Source organism: Amblyraja radiata, chromosome 15 (assembly GCF_010909765.2).
Source record: "Amblyraja radiata isolate CabotCenter1 chromosome 15, sAmbRad1.1.pri, whole genome shotgun sequence".
NCBI lineage: Eukaryota > Metazoa > Chordata > Chondrichthyes > Rajiformes > Rajidae > Amblyraja > Amblyraja radiata.
Genome location: NC_045970.1, coordinates 25,215,274 through 25,241,066, shown reverse-complemented (window position 1 = coordinate 25,241,066; position 25,793 = coordinate 25,215,274). Strand labels below are relative to the sequence as shown.

At 41.4% G+C, this 25,793-nt stretch overlaps 1 protein-coding gene across 3 annotated transcripts; it reads left to right on the top strand.

Annotated features, from left to right (window-relative positions):
- Window positions 1-5,706: 5,706 nt before the first annotated feature.
- bag3 (BAG cochaperone 3) lies at window positions 5,707-25,006 on the top strand. Of its 3 annotated transcripts, none has more exons than XM_033033834.1 (5): window positions 5,707-6,149; window positions 12,066-12,440; window positions 12,982-13,188; window positions 13,219-13,569; window positions 19,753-25,006. In XM_033033834.1, the coding sequence occupies exons 1-5, from the start codon at window positions 5,970-5,972 to the stop codon at window positions 20,446-20,448; spliced, it is 1,809 nt and encodes a 602-aa protein (XP_032889725.1). In that variant the 5' UTR covers window positions 5,707-5,969; the 3' UTR covers window positions 20,449-25,006. The 3 variants fall into 3 exon arrangements, with proteins under 3 accessions (XP_032889725.1, XP_032889727.1, XP_032889724.1); XM_033033836.1 differs by having other exon boundaries at window positions 12,982-13,209; window positions 13,285-13,569; XM_033033833.1 differs by having other exon boundaries at window positions 12,982-13,569.
- Window positions 25,007-25,793: the final 787 nt, after the last annotated feature.

Here is a 25,793-nt window from a genome sequence, read left to right as displayed (position 1 = left end):
GGGACAGATGACAATAAAACACTCTTGACTCTTGACTTCAGGCAGATACATTGAGCAGTTGTGCCAGAAATCCTGAACCAAAAACAAACTGCTGGAGGAAGTCAACGGTCAGGCAACATCTGTGGAAGGAAATGGATAGACGATGTTTTGAACTGGGACCCTTCTTCAGGACTTGGAGTAGAGAAGAAATAGCTGGTATAAAGAGATAAGGGAAGAAGTGGGGAAAGATGTTGGATCCAAGTAAGAAGGGGTTGATTGCCAGATGACTCAGAGTAGAGTGAAGGTTGAAAGTAGCATCAAAGTCTCCTTACCTGCTCTTTCTGAAGTTTGTTGTTTGTTCAAGATTGCAGCATCTGCAGTCTCCAGCGTCCCCATGTTGCCAGAAATCCTTCAAAATAGGTCCAGAGCTTTGACTGATACTCTGGCTTTCACTCTCATCTTCTGCGTACAGTTTTGGTCTCCAAATCTGAGGAAGGACATTATTGCCATAGAGGGAGTGCAGAGAAGGTTCACCAGACTGATTCCTGGGATGTCAGGACTGTCTTATGAAGAAAGACTGGATTGACTTGGTTTGTACTCTCTAGAATTTAGGAGATTGAGAGGGGATCTTATAGAAACTTACAAAATTCTTAAGGGATTGGACAGGCTAGATGCAGGAAGATTGTTCCCGATGTTGGGGAGGTCCAGGACAAGGGGTCACAGCTTAAGGATAAGGGGGATTAATCCTTTAAAACCGAGATGAGAAAAACTTTTTTCACACAGAGAGTGGTGAATCTCTGGAACTCTCTGCCACAGAGGGTAGTTGAGGCCAGTTCATTGGCTATATTTAAGAGGGAGTTAGATGTGGCCCCTGTGGCTAAAGGGATCAGAGGGTATGGAGAGAAGGCAGGTACGGGATACTGAGTTGGATGATCAGCCATGATCATATTGAATGGCGGTGCAGGCTTGAAGGGCCGAATGGCCTACTCCTGCACCTAATTTCTATGTTTCTATGTAACCTGCCCTTGCAAATAGTTGATTTAAATTGATAAATGTACAAAACAGAACACATCACCTCTCCTTACCAGGATTCAAAATAACACTGAATTATTTTTGTGAACATTTCAGACTTCTCTACTTTTCCTGTCTCTCTGAAATGGAATATCTCACTGCCCACCAAATAAACGTAAAGCTGCTGAATCCTGGTGTATTTCCATATAACATGTAAATAAATCATGCGGTCATTAGAAATAATGTATGTTTATGATGTAAGCACTATATGTTGGTGTACACTAGCTGCACGATTAGAATAAAGTACATGCCTTTGTACAGATGCTACCCTTTTGTGTAATTATTATTATTACCAGTGTTACCACTTATCAGCACTCCCACTGTGGTGCACTGTCAACTGCTTTGCTGACCTCAAAAACAAATCCACGAAAGTGCAGATTTCCCCTTTCCCAGCACCAGATAGTCTAACGCCTGCTAAATGAAATGTTAATGATTCCAGCTACAGTGATGTCAGTACCTAAGTGGCCAATTCGGCCGAACAATTCTCACTGAAAGCAAACCATCAGAAATATTTTCAGAAATAATCGTAAAAATTCTATGTGAGGCCAAATAACTTTTTTTTGGGTTTTACGTAGGTTGAAATATAGGAGATCAGAAGGGCAAAAAGGGGCCAGGAGATAGCTCTGGCGGAGAGCATCAAGGACAATCCCAAAAGATTTTATAAATATGATGCATAAGGGAGAAAAGGATAACTAGAGAGAGAGAGAGAGAGTGGGACCTTTCAGGAATCAAAGCGGTCACCTCTGTGTGGAGCCTCAGTTCGGCAAGGTTCTCAATTAGTATTTCTCCTCTGTATTTACCGAGGAGAAAGACAGTAAGACGGAGGAACTTGTGGTAGTCAATGGAAGTCGTATTGAGAGCAGTCAGTGTCACTGTCGAAGAAGTACTGAAGGTACAGTCATGCATGAAGGTAGACAAATCTCGAGGGCCTGATCAGATATATCAGAGGACATTTCGGGAAACTGGAGAGGAAATTGCAGGAGCACTGGTTGAAATTTGCGAGTCGTCCTTAAATACAGGAGAGGTGCCGGAAGATTGGAGGGTGGCAAATTTTGTGCCTCTTTTCAAGAAGGGCTGCAGGGAAAATGCTGGGAACTATAGGCTGTTGAGCTTAACATCTGTAAGTGGAAAGTTACTAGAGAGTATTCTGAGGGATAAGTTATACCATTTGGACACAAACAATCTTCCTGATATACTAGTGGCCAGAGGATCTGGGGTGACGGAGGAACTGAAAGAAATCCACATTAGGCAGGAAATGGTGCTGGATAGACTGATGGCTGACTCGCTGATAAGGCTGATAAATCCCCAGGGCCTGATGGTCTGCATCCATTAAGGAATGGCCATTAAGGAAGTGGCCCTAGAAATCGTGGACGCATTGGTGATCATTTTCCAATGTTCTATAGATTCAGGATCCTGTGGATTGGAGGGTAGCTAATGTTATCCCACTTTTTAAGAAAGGAGGGAGAGAGAAAACAGGGATTTATAGAATAGTTAGCCTGACATTGGTGGTGGGGAAGATGCTGGAGTCAATTATAAAAGATGAAATACTGGCACATTTGGATAGCAATAACAGGATCGGTCCGGGTCAGCATGGATTTACAAAGGGGAAATCATGCTTGACTAATCTTCTGGAATTTTTTTGAGGATGTAACTAGGAAAATGGACAAGGGCGAGTCAGTAGATGTAGTGTACCTGGACTTTCAGAAAGCATTTGATAAGGTCCCACATAGGAGATTAGTGAACAAAATTAGGGCACATGCTATTGGGGGTAGAGTGCTGACATGGATAGAAAATTGGTTGGCAGACAGGAAACAAAGAGTAGGTCCCTTTCAGAATGGCCGGCAGTGACTAGTGGGGTACCGCAAGGCTCGGTGCTGTGACCGCAGCTATTTACAATATACATCAATGATTTAGATGAAGGGATTCAAAGTAACAGTAGCCAATTTACAGATGACACAAAGCTGGGTGGCAGTGTGAACTGTGAGGAGGATGCTATGAGAATGCAGGGTGACTTGGACAGTTTGGGGGAGTGGGCAGATGAGGTTTCATGTGGATAAATGTGAGGTTATCCACTTTGGTAGGAAAAACAGGAAGGCAGATTACTATCTAAATCGTGTCAAGGGAAAAGGAGAAGTACAACGGGACCTGGGGTTCCTTGTTCATCAGTCAATGAAAGTAAGCATGCAGGTACAGCAGGCAGTGAAGAAAGCAAATGGCATTTTGGCCTTTTTAACAAGAGGAGTTGAGTATAGGAGCAAAGAGGCCCTTCTGCAGTTCTATAGGGCCCTAGTGAGACCACACCTGGAGTATTATGTGCAGTTTTGGTCCCTTAATTTGTGGAATGACAGCTATTGAGGGAGTGCAGCGTAGGTTTACAAGGTTAATTCCAGGGATGGCGGGACTGTCATATGCCAAGAGAATGGAGTGGCTGGGCTTGTATACTCCGGAGTTTAGAGGGATGAGAGGATATCTTATTGAAACATATAAGATTATTATGGGTTTGGACATACTAGAGGCAGGAAACATGTTCCCGATGTTGGGGGAGTCCAGAACCAGGAGCCACAGTTTAAGAATAAGGAGTAAGCCATTTAGAACGGAGATGAGGAAACACTTTTTCTCACAGAGAGTTGTGAGTGTGGAATTCTCTGCCTCAGAGGGCAGTGGAGGCCGGTTCTCTGGATACTTTCAAGAGAGAGCTTGATAGGGCTCTTAAAGATAGCAGAGTCAGGGGATATGGGGAGAAGGCAGTAACGGGGTACCAATTAGGGATGATCAGCCATGATCACATTGAATGGTGGTGCTGGCTCGAAAGGCCAAATGGCCTACTCCTGCACCTATTGTCTATTGTCTATTGGATGGGCAAGGTCTGATTAGGGTTAGTCAGCATGGTTTTGTACGTGGGAGGTCGTGCCTCACAAATCTGATTGATTTTTTTGATCGTGACCAAAAAGGTCGATGAGAGCAGAGCTGTAGATGTTGTGTACATGGTAGGCTGCTCTGGAAAGTTAGATCGCATGGGATCCAAGAAGAGATAGCTGAATGGATAGCAAATTGGCTCCATGGAAGGAAGCAGAGTGTGATGATGGAAGGTTGTTTCTTGGACTGGAGGCCTGTGACTAATGGTGTGCCTTGGGGTTTGGTGCTGAGCTCATTACTTTTTGTCATCTGCATCAATGTTTTGGATGAGAACATACAGGACAAGATTAGCAAGTTTGCTGATGATACAAAAGTGAGTAGTTTTGCAGATTGTGAAGATGGTAGTGAAAGATTGCAGCAGGATCTGGATTGATTGGCCAGGCAGGCAGAAGAATGGTTGATGCAATTTAATACAGAGAAGTGTGAGGTGTTGCATTTTGGGACGTCGAACAAGGGCAGGACCTACACAATAAATGGTTGGGGAGTGTTGTTGAGCAGAGGGAGTATGGTTCCTTGAAGGTCGAGTCGCAGGTAGATAAGGTGGTCAAAAAGGCTTTTGGCATTTTAAATGTTGGTGAGACCGCATTTAGAATATTGTGTTCAATTCTGGGCGCCATGTTATAGGAAAGATATTGTCAAGCTTGAAAGGGTTCAGAAAAGATTTACAAGGATGTAGCCAGAACTAGAGGGTGTGAGCTATAGGGATAGGATGAGTAGGCTGGGTCTCTGTTCCATGGAGCGCCAGAGAATGAGGGGGGATCTTATAGAGGTGTACAAAAGTTTGGAGGGATATGGACCAAGCGCAGGCAAGTGGGACTAGTGCAGCTGGGACATTGTAGGCCGGTGTGGGCAAGTTGGGCCAAAGGGCCTGTTTCCACACTGTATGACTCTCTATCTCAAATAGACATTTTTTTTTAAACCCATGATATTTTCAATAATTATTCTTAATGAATTGGATCCACAGTAATCAATCTTTCAGGACCAGAAATAATGTTGAGTAGTTTAGAAGAACTTTTAAAAAGCTCTTTTATGTATTCTGCATGGCATAAATTGTTTCCTTTTTCATTGAGTGGTTGAAGATGGTGTTTAAAAGAAACAATTCCATGTTAATCACTTTTGCAAAGATTGCAACAGCAGCACAGAACAGAGTAATACTGAGGGTGCACAAAATTGCTGGGGAAACTCAGCGGGTGCAGCAGCATCTATGGAGCGAAGGAAATAGGCGACGTTTCGGGCCGAAACCCTTCTTCAGATACTGAGAGTGACTCTGAATTTCTATGGTTAACTATACTCCAGAAATTCCTATTGGATCCCTCTAGTCTGTACCGGGGAATGCTGAGAATCACTAATCACAAATCTCATTGCAAATTCCAGATCATTGTTGTGTTTTTTATGTTTCATTGCCTACCCGCTGGAATTTTAAATACAGTTACATCTCTCTTGCACTGTGAGTGTTACTACTGGCATTGGACCCAAGACGTGATTTTGGAAATCCTCCTTATATGGATATACCATTCAAATAAAACGACATCCAGTCAAACCCTTTTATCATTGCCTGTCCTTATATCACGGTGAAACTTTGACCGTATTTGGCTGGAATTGCATTTATAGATGCTTTCTTCACTATTATAATCAGAAATCCACTTCATAAATTTAAAGGGGTGTACGATAATTGCTCAGGGCTGGGGGGGAAAAGACGCCCTCTGTCAATAGATTATGACCGTAAAGCTCCTCCCTATTTCTACCGAAAGCCAGTACAGTAAATGCGATCCACTTCCTCAGCACCTATTCCAGGGTTACTGGCAGACGCAGAGTAATAGTTCATGTGTTGGTTAATCATCTAACCCGGTCATTTACAGAAGAGCAGGGAAACACCCAGAATCTTCCAGCTCTTGGAGACTCTGATTGCTCACTGCTCTCAGATCGTGTTCCAGACACTTTCCAGCCCTGCCCCAGCCTCCCTCGTCAGTCTATATATTACACAGAGGGGAGCGGTGTCAAGAATGGCTCAGTTCACCGTCCCGAGCTTTGCGATGAAGGTTTCTCCCAACGCCAAGGCCGACAGCGACTCTCTGCCGCCGGGTTGGGAGGTTAAGATTGACCCACAGACCGGCTGGCCTTTCTTCGTCGACCACAACAACAGGACGACAACGTGGAGCGACCCGAGGCTGGAGCCACAGAAGGTCAGTGCAATGCCCTAGAGCTCCTTGTCGGCGAGTCAAAGCCACCAAGAGTTTCCTCGCTTTTTAATCTGACCAGTTCTATTTGCATATAAATTGTACCAAAGAAGTGTTTTGCTAAGTGTTTTTATAGCGCGTTCTGCTGCTCAGTAATGTTTATGTTATATACAAGCAGCTTGGCCGTGCACCCAGTGCGCAGAGACTGCAGTGCGTGTGTCCATTCCCTCCGTGTGTCACCTCCCTCTGTGCTGCCTGCAAGCAGTGCATAGCAAAGGGGGGTGGAGGGGTGGAGGGTTGGAGGGGGGTTGGTGCTGATATTTTACACATTTTTACAGGCATTGTAACAATCATCCAGTTTCCACTTGAGAGTAACGATTGACAGTTACAAATAACACATTTTTCTGACCCCCCTCCCACCGAAGGTCCTGTAAATGTATGGGAATTAAATTTAAACACAATTAATAAGTCTTTTAAAGTTACCCAGAAACAAGATGGCATCGTTATAGTTTCAGAGATTAAGACTGTGCCTCGGATGACGCACTGCAGTCCAATCTGATGGAGCATCGGCTGGTTAACCTTTAACTTTCACCCTTTAGTAAGGTTTATTTAAAGCTTTTACTGTTACGGTGTTAAATATGCAGCTTGCGTTTTGGGGAAGTTGACCCCGTCAGTGTATATAATGACAAAACAGAGCACCAATTGCAAGTTCAACCAACCAACCCCCCTCCCTCACTCACTCCCCCCGAATGAGATTGCGTTTGTACAATTTGAGATGAAGTCGAATTCGTCAAGAGTCTGATAGACTTAATGGAGTCGGGCAGCTGGCACCTTGTTTAACTGACCGAGCCAGTTGTCAGGAGAAAGTTTGGAGACATTGGGGATCTGGTGGAGCTTCACAGCTGTCAGATGTTAAAAGTAGTGCTATGTTGGTTGTGACATCCAGCATAGCTCAGAGGCATGCAGTGAAGTGTCTACCATGTGAAGTAAGCGACCAAAAACTGATTGTTTTTTTCCAGCGATGCGCTCATAAATTTGAAGTGTGTTTCACACGTACAAGGCAAGCGCTCCAATCTTTGTACCAAACGTGGACAGTGAAAACAAGTGTCCACAGTTGCAGTAGGAGATAAAGTTGAAATAATTAGAAAAAATAAAAGATCTACAGATTGTATATAGTTTCAAGGACGAGCTTTGTAATTCTTAACTAACCAGGTATTTGATCTTAGGTACACAAAATTGCTGGGGAAACTCAGCGGGTGCAGCAGCATCTATGGAGCGAAGGAAATAGGCGACGTTTTGGGCCGTAACCCTTCTTCAGACTGATTGACATTGTTATCTAAAAACAATGATATAACATTTATGTAATTTTTTTCGATTCTCATACTAAATGCTTAAAATAAAAACAGACAATGAATGGTTTCTAAATAAAGTTTATAGAAAAGTGGTAACTCATTTTATCTATAAATATTCATAACATTTTAAAATAACAAGTTAGGAATAAACTTGTGCTTAGCTGACTTTGCCTTGTATTTCTTGAAGACTTTACACTAAAACACAAGCTACATTATACATTATAATGTTGACTTTTCAGAAAGCAACCTTTAGGTTGATCCCTAAAATGTGGAGGTTTGTGGGCAAAACTAGAGTAACTCAGCGAGGCAGGCAGCATCTCCATCTGAACAAGGGTCTCGACCCGAAACGTCACCCATTCCATCTCTCCAGAGATACTGCCTGTCCCGCTGAGTTACTCCAGCTTTTTGCGTCTATCTTCGGTTTAAATCAGCATCTGCAGTTCCTTCCAACACAGAGAAAGACAATGCCTGAAAATAAATGGGAAAGAACAGGAGATTGGGAAGGACTGTATTTTCTTTGTGAAAAATTGGCAAAATCTTGATTCAAAGCTGAATGGCCCTCTCTTTTGCTGTATCATTCTACAATTCTCTATCATGTGGCCACTGGGAGAGTGGTCAATGCTTGGCCATAAATACTTCATTAAGTTCTACAAGCAGGAGATATTATTCATACACTTCAGGCCAGACATTACCCTCAAGGTGAAAGGGATTATTTCACAGTAATATGCTTTTCAATGGCTCTGATGAGAGTGAACTGAACACCAACCAGATAAAGTGTACCTGCGATTTAAGCCTAGACATTCCTCGGAGTCATACACTAAGGGAATGAGGCTCTGGTTTGGGGAAATTGGTCTGAAATCAATGCTGGATATTTTATATTGAACAAATTTCCTTTAACCTATTAGTGCTACTTTCAAACAATCTCTTTGAATCATATTTACTTTATAACCCTACCCTTAAATAATTTTGTTCAAAACTAGACCACCTTTAATACCTTAATTGACTTAGAAACATAGATAAATAGGTGCAGGAGTAGGCCATTCGGCCCTTCGAGTCAGCACCGCCATTCAATATGATCATGGCTGATCATTTAAAATCAGTACCCCGTTCTTGCTTTTTCCCCATATCCCTTGACTCCTTTAGCCCTAAGAGCTAAGTCTAACTCTCTCTTGAAAACATCCAGTGAATTGGCCTCCACTGCCTTCTGTGGCCGAGAATTCCACAGATTCACAACTCTGGGTGAAAGTGTAAAGTCTTCAAGAAATAATGTACAAGGCAAAGTCAGCTAATCACAAGTTTATTCATAATGCAGTTGTCTCTTGTGGTAATGTTGGAAGTTTGTACTCTGACAACCATTTGGGTGAAAAAAACAAGTCATTTTCTTGTATGCTTCTAGTAAATTAATAGATTTGGAGATTCAAGGTTATAAAAACCTTTTAGGCAACTATGTGAACACCTGTGCAGGAACAGTAATCTGACTCCTTTAAAAATGTGGGAGGAGGAAATCTCCCTGTGTTCTAAAAGGTCTGTTGCTGTTCTTCATTCCAAGAGTAACTCAAAGTAAATCTTAATGAATCCATTAAAAACGCAAACCAAATCATTAGAGTTTGTTTCTAGAGGGAAATACATGATTTAAAACATACAAAATTTCTGCTAAACTGGTATAGAACTCTGCCGACCACAATGTGTAGGAAAGAACTGCAGATGCTGGTCTGAAGAAGGGTCTCATCCCGAAACGTCTCCCCAGAGATGCTTCCTGTCCCCGTTGAGTTACTCCAGCATTTTGGTCTACCTTCTAATTCAACCACATTTGGTATCTGCAATTCTGGATGCTATTATATAGAAAAGATATAGAGGTACTGGAGGTTGTAAAAAGACTGGTAAGGATGATACTGGAAATGTAAAGTCACGTTCTTTAGGAAATAATGAATAAGATGGGTCAGCCTTCTCTGGAAAAGAGAAGGCAATAATGTGACTTTATAAAGACATCTGAGGTTGTAGGCACACGCCTTTGAGAAATACCAAGACTAGAGGCATCTGTAATATTTAGTCACCAAATAAACGAAAAAGGGAAAATAGACACAAAATGCTGTAGTAACTCAACGGGTCAGGCAACATCTCTGGAGGGAAGGAACAGGTGATGTTTCGGGTCAAAACCTTTCACCTAATGGGTCCAAAATGTCACTTATTCCTTCTCTCCAGAGATGCTGCTGACCCGCTGAGTCAATCCAGCATTTTGTGTCTCTTTGGTGTAAACCAGCATTTGCAGTTCCTTCTTACACAAGTGAAAAGGGAAATACAGAAGAAACTATTGTACCGAGGATTTGCAATTTGCTTGCAAAGGGCGTAGTTCAGGTGCAAGATGTCGGCACATTTAAGGGTAGATTAGATAAGCATATGAAGGAAGAGGAAATATAAGGCTTTGCTGATATAATTGTGAGAAAAGAGCTTCAACTAGGGCATAGATGTCACCAGAGACTGGTTGAGCTAAACGACCTGTGCTTGTGCTGTATGTTCCAATTAATTCTATGTGGCATTTCCTTCATGGAAATTAAATTGGAGCTGAGCACATTTGGACAGTCTAGTAAAATAAACAATGTTCAGATGAGAAACCTGAGAGCTAGTTTGTCCAGTTATTGGTTCAGTTGTGATTTGTACAGCAAGATATAACTCATAGGAATATGCAGATTTTAACAACAGCATCAAATCATATTTTAAACATAAAAATATTTCACAGAGTTTCTCAAGTAAAGAGAATAAACATATAGTGAATTATGAAGCCCAGAGGGACGGAGCAAAAAACCTTTCCAGAAAACGAGTTTTGAGGAAAGTTATGGGGCCGAGTGTATTAGTGAAATGTTTTGGAAAGGAAGATGGAGGAGCTAAGACATACGTACATCAGTCTTTGTCATGTGGTGGTGATGACATCTGGGAGGTGTGTAGGTGGGGTATCATATAGGTGATAAGGAGATGGTAGAAGCTGTAAAAAATAGATTGCGTGAAGAGCACATGAATAGGAGGAAGCCCCACACACCACTCAATGTTGGCTCAACTGCATCTCATGTCTGTTTACAGGCTTTGTTTCTACCACTTGACTCTCTTCCATATTCCATCTGATATAAAAGTGAGCTTTCTTTGCTAGCACCAATTCCAGATTTTCAATCCCCTCTGTGCCTTCAGCCAGTGTGCTTCCTGGTTTCTTTCCTAAACAGCCTATACCCTAACTTTTAGATTGTGTTTCTTGTTATGAGCTCTCCAATTAAAGACATACCTTTCACATACTTTATTGCGTATGCAGATGAGATCATCCCTCATCCTTCGAAATTCAAGGAAATGTAGAACCAGTTTATCCTCATAACTTAATTCTCTAAAGCCTGGTCTTTTACTGGTGAATCTGTGATCCATCCAAAACAGGGTGGTGCACTACAAATGGGATCTAACCAAGATTTCTCCAGCTGTACTTCCAACCCATTGTGGAATTAATTGTACATTGGACCACATTTTGACATCACTTCTGAGGAATGAGTGAATCTTAAAGAAAGAATTTCATTCAGGACATCCATGCTCTTGTCATTAATATTCAACATAGGAACAGCAGTGAAAATCCTCAGAGGTGCATGATGTGATGCTTCAGAAATGTTGACTTGCCTTGCCAGTTTCCAGCAGTATGCCTTCATGCTCCAGTGCAAAATCGTAGCTGATCTGTCTACCAGCATTTAGTTTGTTAATTTACGAGGAAAAGGCAATAAACTTCTTAATGGACATTTTTTTAAAATCTAATTAGTTTTGACAAGGAATTGTACCATTATTTATCTATACATTTATAGTTTTGCTTTGCTAAATGATGAAAAGCTCATCATATTTAATGATTATAAACCTAGAGATAAACTGTACAATTGACCTGAAGAAGGGTCTCAACCTGAAATATCATCCATTCCTTCTCTACTGAGATGCTGCCTGTCCCGCTGAGTTACTGCAGCATTTTGTGTCTATCGTCTGTACAATTTAAAATTTCAACTCTTGAGAAATCATTAGCTTTTCAAATAAATATCATGAATTGCAAAGCATCTCTCCTTGACCTGTTAATTTTGCACATGGTTATCACACAATTCCCACAAGACGTTAATTCTGACTTAGCTTCACTATTTCAATTAGAAACACAACCAGCTACGAGTATTCAGCAGGTCAAGCATTGTCTTTGGAGATACAGAATTAACATTTCACCTTGTGATGAAAGAATCAAGTCTTTCCAGCATCTTCTGCTTTTATTTAAGTTTTCTTGGATTTGTGGATTTTGCTATTTAAAATTATTATTAAATATGCCTGTAGGTAATGCATTAAAACAGGTAGGAATCAGCAATTCATATTAATGGTAAATGAGAAGAATTTTATCAAAATGATTCTCAGATATTTTGTTTTTATATTATTAAAATTTAAATGTTTAGATTAGTCCAATTTTTGGGGTAGTTGGTTGGTTATTTGTACTTTCAAAATGGTAATACTTTCATGTAAGCTCAACAAATAATTAAATATTAATATTAATTCTGCTCTGTGCATTTTCTATTTTTAGGAAAGACAAAGTTTTTCCAATGGCCCTCATCCATCAGGCTATCTGCAACCATCGCAGGATCCCTCCAAATCGTGGCACGGCAAGGAATATGGGTCTTCTGGGCCTCAGCTTCGTCCGGGTTACATTCCCATCCCAGTGGTCCACGAGGGAGTACCCGAACATTATTTACAGAAAGTACACTACTCACCTCAGCAGCCTGACCTGCAGAGGCTTAAAAGTGAAGTGCGGCCACACTCCCCGTTGCGAGCACAGTCTCCATCCAGGTTGCCAGCGAGAGCTGACTCACCAGTTGGGTCTCCATTAGAAGCCACACAAGCAGATAAACAAAGTGGACGAGCATCAGCAGCTGCCGCTAATCAGCCTCAAGGGTCAGAGGTAATTTGTCTTAGCTCAAGATTTCATTTTGTCGTCAGGCTACTGTCAAATACTTGGCAAGCTCTATCAGAAACCCAAGATAAATTAAGTTGCCAGTCACTTAAAGCCACCGTTGGCAAAATGATCTCAAAACTGGCTAATCATTCACAAGAAGATTTATTTTAATTTAAACTCCTAGTGAAGATTCCCTTTAACAATATTACTAGGCAGATTATAAAGATGTCACCTGTTCCTTTCCAGAAAGTTAATTGTGGATTTATTTTTAGACTGTCATGTTTGGGAGTCTAAAAATAGCGAACCCATGATGGGATATTCTTGTCCATCTTCTATTACTCTGGCACACTATGCTCCATTAGAAGTTTTACATTTGCCTTTTGAACTTTGGAAATTGTATTCTGAGTTATAGGCATCAAAAAGTCTTTGTAATGAGATTAGTATGATTTTGCCAAATTCTCTTCTCAGTTCTATTTACATAATGACTATAATATATAATGAACCAAAAAGTATCTTTAATAACATTGTCTATTATCTTTTCTTTCAGAATTCATTGTTCCAAACTAGCCCCCAAACATTTTCATCGCAGCCACATAGTCGATCAAAATTGGGAAATTCCCAAAGGCCTTCGGGTTATATTTCTATACCCGTGATTCATGAAGGGATTGGAGGAAAGCCAACTCAACAAGTGTATCCCCCTGCTCATCATGCACAGTATGCAAGCCAGCAAAGCCAGCACCCAGTGCAACAAGCTCAGTACCCAACACAGCAAACCCAACAAGCCCAGTACCCAACACAGCAAACCCGTCACCCCGTACACCAGGCAGACTTCCCCCCTGTACAGCAAGTGCATCACCCTGTGCACCAAGCGCAGTACCCAAGCCAGCAGGTCTATCATCCCGCCCAGCAAGTACAATATCCTTCCCAGCCAACAGAGTACACAGTCCAGCAGCAGCACCCGGCTGCCTACAGAGTTTCTCCTGATGACTGGGGAACAACCAGAGCTGGTGCACATTCACCACTAAGAAAGACTCAAAAGGAAGCATCAAGCCGTGAGAGCTCCCCAGCTCGGATGCCGACCCAGGTCCGATCACAGTCACCCATCTACACCAGCACAGGGGTGGACAGACCACAGGTACATCAGCTTGTTTCAGACACATTTCAAATTGTTTATGACCATAAGAAGCAATGATAACGTGTATCTTTAAAATGGGAAGATATGCTAATCGGCTTGCACATGGTACTTGTAAATCATAGTCTTCAGAGCAAACTGGAAAGTGTCAGTTGACTGTGTTAAAGTTGGGGTCCAAAGCAGGAAGGGGTGATTATAGCCTCACTGAGACATTAAAGGGAGCCAAAGATACACATAAAACGCTGGAGTAACTCAGTGGGCTAGCATCTCTGAAGAAAATGGATAGGTGATGTTCCAGGTCAGGACCCTTCTTCAGACTGCTTGTAGGGTGCGGGTAGGGGGACGGGGGGACGGGACGCAAAGCAAGAAAAGACCAGGACAAACCAGGGTAGGCAACAGATTACCTCATGTGTAGGAAGGAACTGCAGATGCTGGTTTAAATCGAAGATAGACACAAATGCTGGAGTAACTCAGAGGAGGGACAGGCAGCATCTCTGGAGAGAAGGAATGGGTGACGTTTCGGGTCGAGACACTTCTTTCAGACTGAAGAAGGGTCTCGACCCGAAAAAGTCACATATTCCTTCTCTCCAGAGATGCTGCCTGTTACTCCAGTTACTCCAGCATTTTGTGTCTAACAGATTACCTCAGGCAGGTAGATTCCCAGATAGGCTGTCTGTTGGCTTGGGACGGTGTGATCCCAGGAGGGATACATCGTCGCAAACTGTGGAACTGGTTTTCGACTTTTAAGTGGAGGAAGGGAGGAAAATGTAGGGGGAAGTGTTTGTAGAAGTTACCATTTTGTGTCTTTCTTTGGTATAAACCAGTATCAGCAGTTCCTTTTAATTACATTAGGAGCTGTATTGAAGATGGCAACAGTATATTGGCTGCACCTTGTTCACACAGTCTCCAGCAGAGACTGCTGAAATCAATAATATTGACTGGTGCAGATTTGAAATGATGCAAAGAAAACTAGGTTTACACCATTCTCCAAAAGCTGATATTTTATACCACTGACTAATTATTAAACTCGCATTGGAAAGTAAGAAAATTAATTTGTCCACTTCCATATAAGTTCAGGGAGGAGAATTAGGCCATTAGGCCCAACAAGTTTACCCTGCCATTCAATCAGGGCTGATCTATATTTCCCTCTCAACCCCATTCTCCTGCCTTCGCCCCATAGTCCCTGACACCCGTTCTAATCAAGAATCTCCGCCTTAAAAATATCCATGACTTGGCCTTCACAGCCATCTGTGGCAACGAATTCCACAGTTTAACCACCCTCTGAGTGAAGAAATTTGTTGACACATCATGGTGAAGCTTTTAAAGCATTTGACACCTCAAATTTCTCTTATAGCAAGATTGCAAATAAAGTCCTTCGCCTGGGGCCCGTGTCAGAGATAGCTGTAACCATATATATAACCATATAACAATTACAGCACGGAAACAGGCCATCTCGACCTTTCTAGTCCGTGCCGAACACGTATTCTCCCCTAGTCCGATATACCTGCGCTCAGACCACAACCCTCCATTCCTTTCCCGTCCATATAACTATCCAATTTATTTTTAAATGATAAAAACGAACCTGCCTCCACCACCTTCACTGGAAGCACATTCCACACAGCCACCACTCTCTGAGTAAAGAGGTTCCCCCTCATGTTACCCCTAAACTTCTGTCCCTTAATTCTCAAGTCATGTCCCCTTGTTTGAATCTTCCCTACTCTCAGTGGGAAAAGCTTATCCACGTCAACTTTGTCTATCCCTCTCATCATTTTAAAGACCTCTATCAAGTCCCCCCTTAACCTTCTGCGCTCCAAAGAATAAAGCCCTAACTTGTTCAACCTTTCTCTGTAACTTAGTTGCTGAAACCCAGGCAACATTCTAGTAAATCTCCTCTGTACTCTCTCTATTTTGTTGACATCCTTCCTATAATTAGGCGACCAAAATTGTACCCCATACTCCAGAATTGGCCTCACCAATGCCTTGTACAATTTTAACATTACATCCCAACTTCTATACTCAATGCTCTGATTTATAAAGGCCAGCACACCAAAAGCTTTCTTTACCACCCTATCTACATGAGATTCCACTTTCAGGGAACTGTGCACAGTTATTCCCAGATCCCTCTGTTCACCTGCATTCTTCAATTCCCTACCATTTACCATGTACGTCCTATTTTGATTTGTCCTGCCAAGATGTAGCACCTCACACTTATCAGCATTAAACTCCATCTGCCATCTTTCAGTCCACTCTTCCAACTGGCATAAATCTCTCTGTAGACTTTGAAAATCTACTTCATTATCCACAACCCCACCTATCTTAGTATCATCTGCATACTTACTAATCCAATTTACCACACCATCATCCAGATCATTGATGTACATGACAAACAACAGTGGACCCAACACAGATCCCTGTGGCACCCCACTAGTCACTGGCCTCCAACCTGACAAACAACCATCCACCATTACTCTCTGGCATCTCCCATTCAGCCACTGTGGAATCCATCTTGCTACTCCACCATTAATACCCAACCATTGAACCTTCTTAACCAACCTTCCATGAGGAACCTTGTCAAAGGCCTTACTGAAGTCCAGATATACAACATCCACTGCTTTACCCTCATCAATTTCCCGAGTAACCTCTTCAAAAAATTCAAGAAGATTAGTCAAACATGACCTTCCAGGCACAAATCCATGTTGACTGTTCCTAATCAGACCCTGTTTATCCAGATGCTTATATATATTATCTCTAAGTATCCTTTCCATTCATTTGCCCACCACTGACGTCAAACTAACAGGTCTATAATTGCTAGGTTTACTCTTAGACCCCTTTTTAAACAATGGAACAACATGCGCAGTACGCCAATCCTCCGGCACTATTCCCGTTTCTAATGACATTTGAAATATTTCTGTCATAGCCCCTGCTATTTCTACACTAACTTCCCTCAATGTCCTAGGGAATATCCTGTCCGGACCTGGAGACTTATCCACTTTTATATTTCTCAAAAGTGTCAGTACTTCCTCTTCTTTGAATCTCACAGTTTCCATAGCTACTCTACTTGTTTCCCTTACCTCACATAATTCAATATCCTTCTCCTTGGTGAATACCGAAGAAAATAAATTGTTCAATATCTCCCCCATCTCTTTTGGCTCTGCAGATAGCTGTCCACTCTGACTCTCTAATGGACCAATTTTATCCCTCGTAATCCTTTTGCTATTAATATAGCTGTAGAAACCCTTTGGGTTTACTTTCACCTTACTTGCCAAAGCAACCTCATATCTTCTTTTAGCTTTTCTAATTTCTTTCTTAAGATTCTTTTTACATCCTTTATACTCCTCAAGCACCTCATTTACTCCATGCTGCCTATAATTATTGTAGATCTCCCTCTTTTTCCGAACCAAGTGTCCAATTTCCCTTGAAAACCATGGCTCTTTCCGATTTTTACTATTTCCTTTCAACTGAACAGGGACATAAAGATTCTGTACTCTTAAAATTTCACCTTTAAATGTACTCCATTTCTCTTCCACATCTTTCCCATAAAACAAAATGTCCCAATTTACTCCTTTTAAATCCTTTCGCATCTCCTCAAAGTTAGCCTTTCTCCAATCAAAAATCTCAACCCTAGGTCCAGTTCTGACCCTCTCCATAATTATATTGAAACTAATGGTATTGTGATCACTGGTCCCGAACTGTTCCCCAACGCATACCTCTGCCACCTGACCCGTCTCATTTCCTAACAGGAGGTCCAGCACCGCCCCTTCTCTAGTAGGTACTTCTATGTATTGCTGCAAAAAACTATCCTGCACACATTTTACAAACTCCAACCCATCCAGCCCATTTACAGAATGTGTTTCCCAGTCTATGTGTGGAAAATTGAAATCTCCCACAATCACTACCTTGTGCTTACTACTAATATCTGCAATCTCCTTACATATTTGCTCTTCCAATTCTCGCTCCCCATTTGGCGGTCTATAATACACCCCTATAAGTGTTGCTACCCCTTTCCCATTTCTCAGTTCCACCCAAATAGCCTCCCTAGACGAGCCCTCTAATCTATCCTGCCAAAGCACTGCTGTAATATCTTCCCTGATAAGCAATGCAACACCTCCACCTCTTGCCCCTCCAATTCTATCACACCTGAAGCAACGAAATCCTGGAATATTTAGTTTCCAATCACAGCCCTCCTGCAACCATGTTTCACTGATCGCCACAACATCATACTTCCAGGTGTCAATCCAGGCTCTAAGTTCATCCACCTTTCTTACAATGCTCCTAGCATTAAAATATACACATTTAAGAAACCCACCCTCTCTTATTCTCTGTTTATTGTCTTTTTCTTCTCTCTCCCCTACATTTTGGGTCAGAGTGCTACCATTCTCTGCCTCCTGCCTCACACACTGACTGCTAGCTTTCCCAATTTGAGTCCCTCCCCCCAACCATACTAGTTTAAAGTCTCCCCGGTAGCCTTTGCAAATCTCCCCGCCAGGATATTGGTCCCCCTCGAGTACAAGTGCAACTCGTCCTTTCTGTACAGGTCGCACCTTCCCCAAAAGAGGTCCCAATGATCCAGAAACTTGAATCCATACCCACTGCACCAGTCCCTCATCCACTCATTTATTCTCCACCTCGCTCCATTCCTACTCTCACTGTCGCGTGGCACAGGCAGTAATCCTGAGATTGTTACCTTTGCAGTCCTTCTCCTTAACTCTCTACCTAACTCCCTAAATTCTTCTTTCAGGACCTCTTCTCTTTTTTTACCTATGTCGTTGGTACCTATATGTGCCACAACTTCAGGCTCCTCTCCCTCCCATTTCAGGATTTCTTGGACCCGTTCAGAAACATCCCTGACCCTGGCACCAGGGAGGCAAACTACCATCCGGGTCTCTTGTCTGCGTCCACCGAATCGCCTATCCGACCCCCTGACTATAGAGTCCCCTATTACAATTGCCCTCCTCTTCTTTTCCTTACCCTTCTGAGCAACAGGACCGGTCTTTATGCCAGAGGCCCGGCAGCTGTCGCTGCCCCCAGGTAGGCTGTCTCCCCCACCCTTACTCAAACATGAGTACTTATTTTCAAGGTGTACAGCCACCGGGGTACTCACCAGTCCCTGCCTCTGCCCGTTGCCCTTCCTAACTGTGACCCAGTTTTCTGTCTCCCGTGGTCTTGGAGTGACCACCTCCCTGTAACTCCTATCTATGACCTCCTCGCTCTCCCTGAGCAGACAGAGGTCATCGAGTTGCTGTTCCAGGTTCCTAACACGGTCCCTTAGGAGCCCCATCTCGACGCACCTGGCGCAGATGTGGACGTCTGGACTCCATGACCTCCCACATCTGACATCCAGAACAGTAAACTGCCCCGGCCCTCATTCTCCCCCTTATCCGAATACAATAAAGCCTTACCCGGGATACAAGCCAATCAGCTGCTTCCTCTAGTCCTGTAACGGCTGCTTCCTCTAGTCCGTTCGACCAATCAGAGGCTTCCACCAGCCCCCTTAATTTGAAGTGTGATCTGCGAATGGAACGTTGCAGATTTTGATAGTCCTCCCTCTGTAACGGCTCCTGGGCCTCTGTTGAGACAAGCCCCGCGATGGGTTTTTTAACTCACCACACGACGGTCGCTCCTCCCTCTGTAACGACTCCTGGGCCTCTGTTGAGACAAGCCCCGCGATGGGTTTTTTAACTCACCACACGAAGGTCGCTCCTCCCTCTGTAACGGCTCCTGGGCCTGTAAGTTAGAAACAAGAAAAAAAGACAGTTCAAAATGCCTTAGGTCAGATGCAAAGGAATTGTAAAATTTAGCGGGAAAGTCAATGAAGCAAATGGAAATTATTCCAGAGATAGAGTCTGGATATTCAGCATCCTTTTCTTATCTGGAAGGTAAATGGGAAGGAGTGCACCAAAAGAACGAAAGATGTTGATGTATTTTGCCCACTGTATTTAAACTGTGATACTCTTGTAAATTTGAGGCACAGAAATTCAAAACCTAAGGCATAATAATTAATTCGTAGGTTGCATTCATTTGAGTAGTGTCCCCAAAATTAGAGTCTAGCTTCACTTGAAGTAAAAACATAGAAATGGATGCATAAGAATGTAAAAGTGCTGCATGTGTTGAGCTAATTGCCTCTGTCATTTCTATTGTCCTCCACCTGTCCTTACCCCCTACCCCCTACCCCACCATCCATTTTAGGTTGCCCAGCAACGGGTAGAGCATCAAGAGACACCCAAAATGCAACAGGAGAGCAAGGCTACTTCCTCAGGCCCCGAGCGTCCGGCAGCATATATCCCAATTCATGTCACCAGGCAGCAACCCCATAAAGCTCAGCCTAAGCCTGAGAAAGCTGAGAGGAGTACTCCTTCACCCGCATCAGGCAGTGCCCAGCTGGAAGAGAGTGTGCCTGAGAAAAAGCCTGTTGCTCCCGATGCTGCTCAGAAACATCCTGGCCTGATAAAGGTAGAGAAAATCATTAAGAGAGTTCATAGGCTTGAGGAAGACGTCAGTTTATTCGAAGGAAGAGGAACAGATAAACACTACTTGTTGATTGAAGAAATGCTGACCAAGGAGCTTCTGACCCTTGACTCGGTGGATCCTGAGGGCCGGATTGACGTGCGTCAAGCCAGAAGAGATGGCGTGAAGAAGGTTCAAAACCTTCTAGAAAGGTTGGAGCAAAAAGCCAGTATGGGCCCAGAAGACAAAAGCTTTTCTGAGCCTCAGCCAGCAAACACTGAAGGAACAACTCAGATAGATTCTATAGCAGAAAATAAAAGCCACACTACAACCTCCACACAAGAAGCAGAAATGGAAACTGACCAAAGTAAAATCAGCCCAAGGAAACCAAGCGATGCTTGCAACATTAAAGATATTTCAGATAAAAATGAACATTAATCCTTCAAGGTCAAAAGTGGACAGTGTTGTGATGCTTTAAGAATGCATGCCACCAGGAAACCTTCTCATAGTTTGCTGCCCCAGTGTTATTTTCTGCCATCAATATGGGGAGGGAAAATATGATAACAGAACTTTATCTGTTGAGCCTTGGAGGGCATCACTTACTTGGAACTAACGTTAAAAAAAATCATCCATGGTTTGTTAACGAACTGTTAATCACATGTTAAGCACGCCTCTGATTTGCAATGTTTCCTATGTACTATCTCCTTTAAGATTAACATAGCCAAAATAACATATGTATGCCACATGGTGAGTGAGAAATCTTTATGAATTACAGAGTACAACTAAGTTATACACATTATATTTTGCCTGTGAAGTAAAGTGTCAGTTTGTCACTGTTGGACACTTTATGAAAAAATGTTTTAAGAGATTGATGAGAATTTGAGTAGAGCCATATAGATAAAAGTTTCTATATTGTGTAAAGGAAGCAATAAATTTGCATTGCATTTGCATCGTGCAATAATTCTGTTTTATAAATAATCAGAAATCAATACCAGCTAATATATTTTGCTTCCAGAGAGTAATTTGCTTTCCAAATATAGTGGGTTTTAATGTACAAGAAATATAGTACTCATTTTTTTGAAGACTATTTAACTATGCTGCATTTCAATCTTTCCTGTGAACAGGTGCTTGAACAAGCTCATTTGATAATCTATTTTGTTTTGAAATGCCATTGTGTGTCTGACATTTGTGGAACTGGCAGGGGTGCAGGTCAGGTAGATTTGTATCATTAAAGACAAATATTGAGAGGACTTTAATGTCATTAACACGCTTGAAAGAGTTGCATGTTAAAAGGGGGTTTTGTTAAGAAGTCTTTAAAAGTGTTACTTGAAGCTCATAGGTTACAGTAGTGTGAAGTAGGACAAGAATCAGAGAGAACATATATTTTTAGATAATTGCACAATTTTAGTCATATTTAAAGATAAAATATGTGACATTAATACATACATTTATGCAGATCTAAAAGTAAGAACTGTTATAACATTGCATTCTATACCCAGTTTCATTATGCACATCTACAGTTCACACTTAAGAAATATTTTATTGGCTAACAATTGCTGATTAGATTAATGTAACCAAAGATAGTGATCCAGAAATAAAATGTCTAATAAATTATGGTGTGATGGTATTGAAGCTGGAACGGTTTTGAAAGCATTTAGGTTGGCAGTTAAGAGTCTGAGACAATTCTTCTCACATATCACTCCGGTGTTGCTGGCTGTAATTTTAAATATGAGCCACAAAGAACTTCATTTGTCTGAAGAAGGGTCCCGATCGGAAACATTGCCTATCTGTATCCTCCAGAGATACTGCCTGACCCGCTGAGTTTCTCCAGCACCTTTCTGATTCACCAAGCACATCAGGAAAAAGACTGTGGTGCCTCAAATGTTCAAACGAGGCTTTGATTAGGTATTTGGGATCCAATCTGCAGTTTCAATTTGGGAATGCCAAGGGAACTGTGGTTGCTGTAGCTGAAGCCAAAGCCATTTCTTCGTGAGCCAGAACAGTATAAACAAAGTGAAAATGCTTCAAAAGAATTCAGAAGCTACAAGGAGATGTAAAATTGAGGAAAATCGTGAATTGAAATGAAAAGTTTGGATTTCCTCTACTCCTCACCAAACCTCTCCCCCCCCCCCTCCCCCATCCATCCCCTTGGACATTAGGTGGCTACCTCCAATGAGCATGATCTTAACAGGCCGGTAGCTATGTCCCGCCAAATTCCAGGCTGTTTTGTTCATACTGTTGGCAAGCAGCTAGCATGTGAGTTCCAGCCGTTAAAAATCACCCGATGATCAGCCAGCGGGAAGCTTTGCTGCATTCCCAGTCGGAATGAGATGTCTTGTAGGTGGCAGGAACCCTTTTAATCTGGCCACTCCCAGCAGACCAGAGCAAATACATCTACTTGTTATAAGGAGGTGCTTCGTTTAGAAGTGTACAATCATTTAAAATATAGTATATATTATGCTGAATTAAAGTGCTTTGGCAAGAATGGCTTATATATACATTTTCAAACACATTTTATAAATCACATCAGCATGCATGATCATGCTGTTAGCAGGTGACAACATTTTAATGCATTTGACACATGGCTTTTACTCCCATTGCAGACAGAAAGATCTTGCCAAAAAAGCTCTAAATGGAGACAAGGCCTATATTTTTTAAGAAAGCAGCTCTCTTGGAAAACACAGCACACTAATCATCCTACTTACTCTTTGTACCCAATGACTGAACCTGTGCCAAGCGCATGACCATTTATACTTCGCTGCGGAAAGTCCAAACCTTCCATATCTACTAGACTCAAGACCAGACTGGAAAAAGCTATGATTGGTCACAATTGATATTTTCTGTCTGGTTTGATGCAATAGATACTGGTTTTCCTCAAGCAACAAAATAAACTGAACAGATAAATAGATGATCACATTTAAATCTACTCATGTGTCATTTCACTTCTAAATAATGTATGGCAACCTGAATGCTTGGAGATATTTGGCAGATGTGATAATGGATGGCATAAATGCATGTTTTTACGTGGATGAATGAATGCCTTAAGGAAAAAAGAGCACAAGCCAACATTCAGCATGTTGCCCCGTCTCCTAACTTTGGTTTCTTTCAACCACGATACATATTAATTATCATTTAATAAACTGAAAATTACAAAGATCGATTTTCCTCAGGCAAAATCAAAGGTCAATCAATGATGGTAAATACTTTGTAATTTTGAAGGAAATCGGAGCTAATAAAAATATGTTTCATTTAGTTTAGTTTATTATTGTCACGTGCTCTGAGGTACACTGAAAAGCTTTTTTTTGCATGCTATCAGTTAATGAAATGACTGTACATAAATAAATTCAAGCCATCCACAGTGCACAGATAAAGGATACAAGGTACAACATTTGATGCACAATATATTAAAGTCCGATAAAGGTCAATTGAAGATAATTCAAAGGTTTCCAATGAGGTGGATGGGACGTTAGGATGCATTCTAGCAAATGAGAGGACTGTTCAGTAGCCCGATAACTGGGGAAAAAACGCCCTGAAACTGGAGGAACACATTTTCAAACTTATGTACCTCTTGCCTGAAGGGTGAGGGGAGATGAGAGAATGACTGGAGTGAGACTGGTTCTTGATTATGTTAAACAGGTTACGTATTGATGAACATGATGTGGCTCTTCAAGAAAAAGAAAAATGATGCCTTAATGTATGCCAAAAATATTTATACCACCAATCCAAATCAATGTTAACACTTTATTAGATCGAAAGAAAAAATGGTAAGACTTACATTTAAACCATACATTTCACATAATCAGTACTGTATGTTCCAAAATGTAGCTCAGTCAAAATTAAATATTTCTGAGGAGGAATCTCCATTGTAATCAGCAAATTATCTTATTTTAGTTGTGTTGAAGAGTGAGTATTGGCAAAGACACAGGAAGAAATTCCTTGATTTGATCAAGATAACAGCATTCTTATGTCCACTTCTGGAGATAAGGCTGTGGTTTACAGCCTCAGCAGTAAGATGACAATTCCAAGCACACGGTACCCTCATTTGCCGGGGCTATTATTTACAAATATTTTTTGGTTGATCTAACATTTTGATGTTTCAATTTCCAGTATCTATGATGCTATTTATATTAGTTTTATAGTGTTTCAACCTCCAGGCCAAATTCTGTTCTCAAAATCTAAGCAATTAAGTTGTTGCAGCAATATGAGATTGCAGATCTCACAGTTCCTCTTGCTGTAATGTTAAAAATAACCATGCACTAGAAAATCTTTTTTGTACTATGCTTGTCAAATGGTTTCACTCGCACTTTGCTGACTGAATGCAAAGATCAGCATGTTATTTAATTTCTGTGCAGAAACTGTCTCATTCGAAAATAAAGAATAATTCATAACACATTTATAAATGAGTGACCTGTTCTTTTGGAATGAGTTTCAAGTTACCCAAGCATAAACGCGCATTGGACAAGCTGACCTCAGTTTTCTATGTACACGCAAAATGCAAAAGTATAGCCATTGTCACCCAGTTGGAGGATTCATGCATAATTTGATTATTACTGTTAAGCCTTGAAATAAATGGGGAATGTGTCTATCTGTGAGGATGATCATGGTCATGACAACAGAACGTTGTGAGTGCAGTTCTGCTGTGTTTTGAAAGATTATCATCTGAATGATGTGGATGGTATAAATAGTTTTACACTTGGCACTTGCCTTATTTATTTTCCATTAACACTGTTTACAAGTTAGATGTGAAATTCATAAGTACTATGTTATTTTGGAACTGTGAGGCAAATTTATTCCCCAGTTTATAGGGATGATCCCGTCAGATATCTATGAGTGTGTATCATGTTTATCAAGGTTAATATTAATGCACTTTCTCTTTACTCAAATAACACTAAAGAATGGTTTCACCTCCTTCTTGTGGTTTCCACGTGTAATACTGCAATATTACGTAAAGTAACTGGTATGATGTACAAATGTAATAAAGCCATGTTGACTGGAATGCACGGTGTGAGTTATTTTTGGACACACAGATCTAATGGAAAGTGCTGGAACATTCATGGAGTCTCTGTAACAAATGTCTCCTCCAAATCAGTGCTTCGAGAACTGGGAATGGTTTCTCAAATGGTGCGTAAATAATAAATGGTAAAATTAAATCTGGCGTATTCAAAACTTTAAACATTTATATGGCTTGCATTCTTGCAGTATTAGTAGATGCAAAAATCTAGCAGAAATTGTCTTATAGTACAGTTATATAAAAGTGCAAGGGTTTCCATGGGTTATATCTAATGTTATTTGGCTTTGGGTTCAAGAATGATTGTCCTGTGATTTACAAAAAGTAATATGGGACAGAAAATAAAACAGCAGAGAAAAATATTATTTTGTAAAGATTTTGCTGTTCCATAAATAATTGCTGGATCATAATCTTTTATAGATAGAATAATTTTGAGCAGATTTCACACACTGCCAGATAGAAATTAATCAGTGGCCGGAAAAATGTTTCCCCGTCAGCATGGATTGACTCAGTGTCTCCTTTCATCCTTGGCGAACAGCAGCTTTGGTAAATGTCTGTCAGCAAGCCACTAAAAGCCCTTAGAACTGGGGAATGGCACAAGATTGAAAATAAGACATAAAAGCAGAATTCAGCCCATTCGATATTGGCTGATCCATTTTAGTTAAGTTTGTTATTATTGTCACGTGCTCTGTGAAAAGCTTTTTTGTTGCGTGTTATTTAGTCAGCGAAAAGACTATACATGATTACAATCAAGCCATCTACAACGTACAGATAC

What these genes read in the sequence shown, in the direction of transcription:
- bag3 (XM_033033833.1), top strand. Translation starts at nt 5,970, where the DNA reads ATGGCTCAGTTCACCGTCCCGAGCTTTGCGATGAAGGTTTCTCCCAAC. An exon ending in CGAGGCTGGAGCCACAGAAG is followed by an intron (nt 6,150 to 12,065) that starts GTCAGTGCAATG and finishes TTCTATTTTTAG; the next exon opens with GAAAGACAAAGTTTTTCCAA. An exon ending in ATCAGCCTCAAGGGTCAGAG is followed by an intron (nt 12,441 to 12,981) that starts GTAATTTGTCTT and finishes CTTTTCTTTCAG; the next exon opens with AATTCATTGTTCCAAACTAG.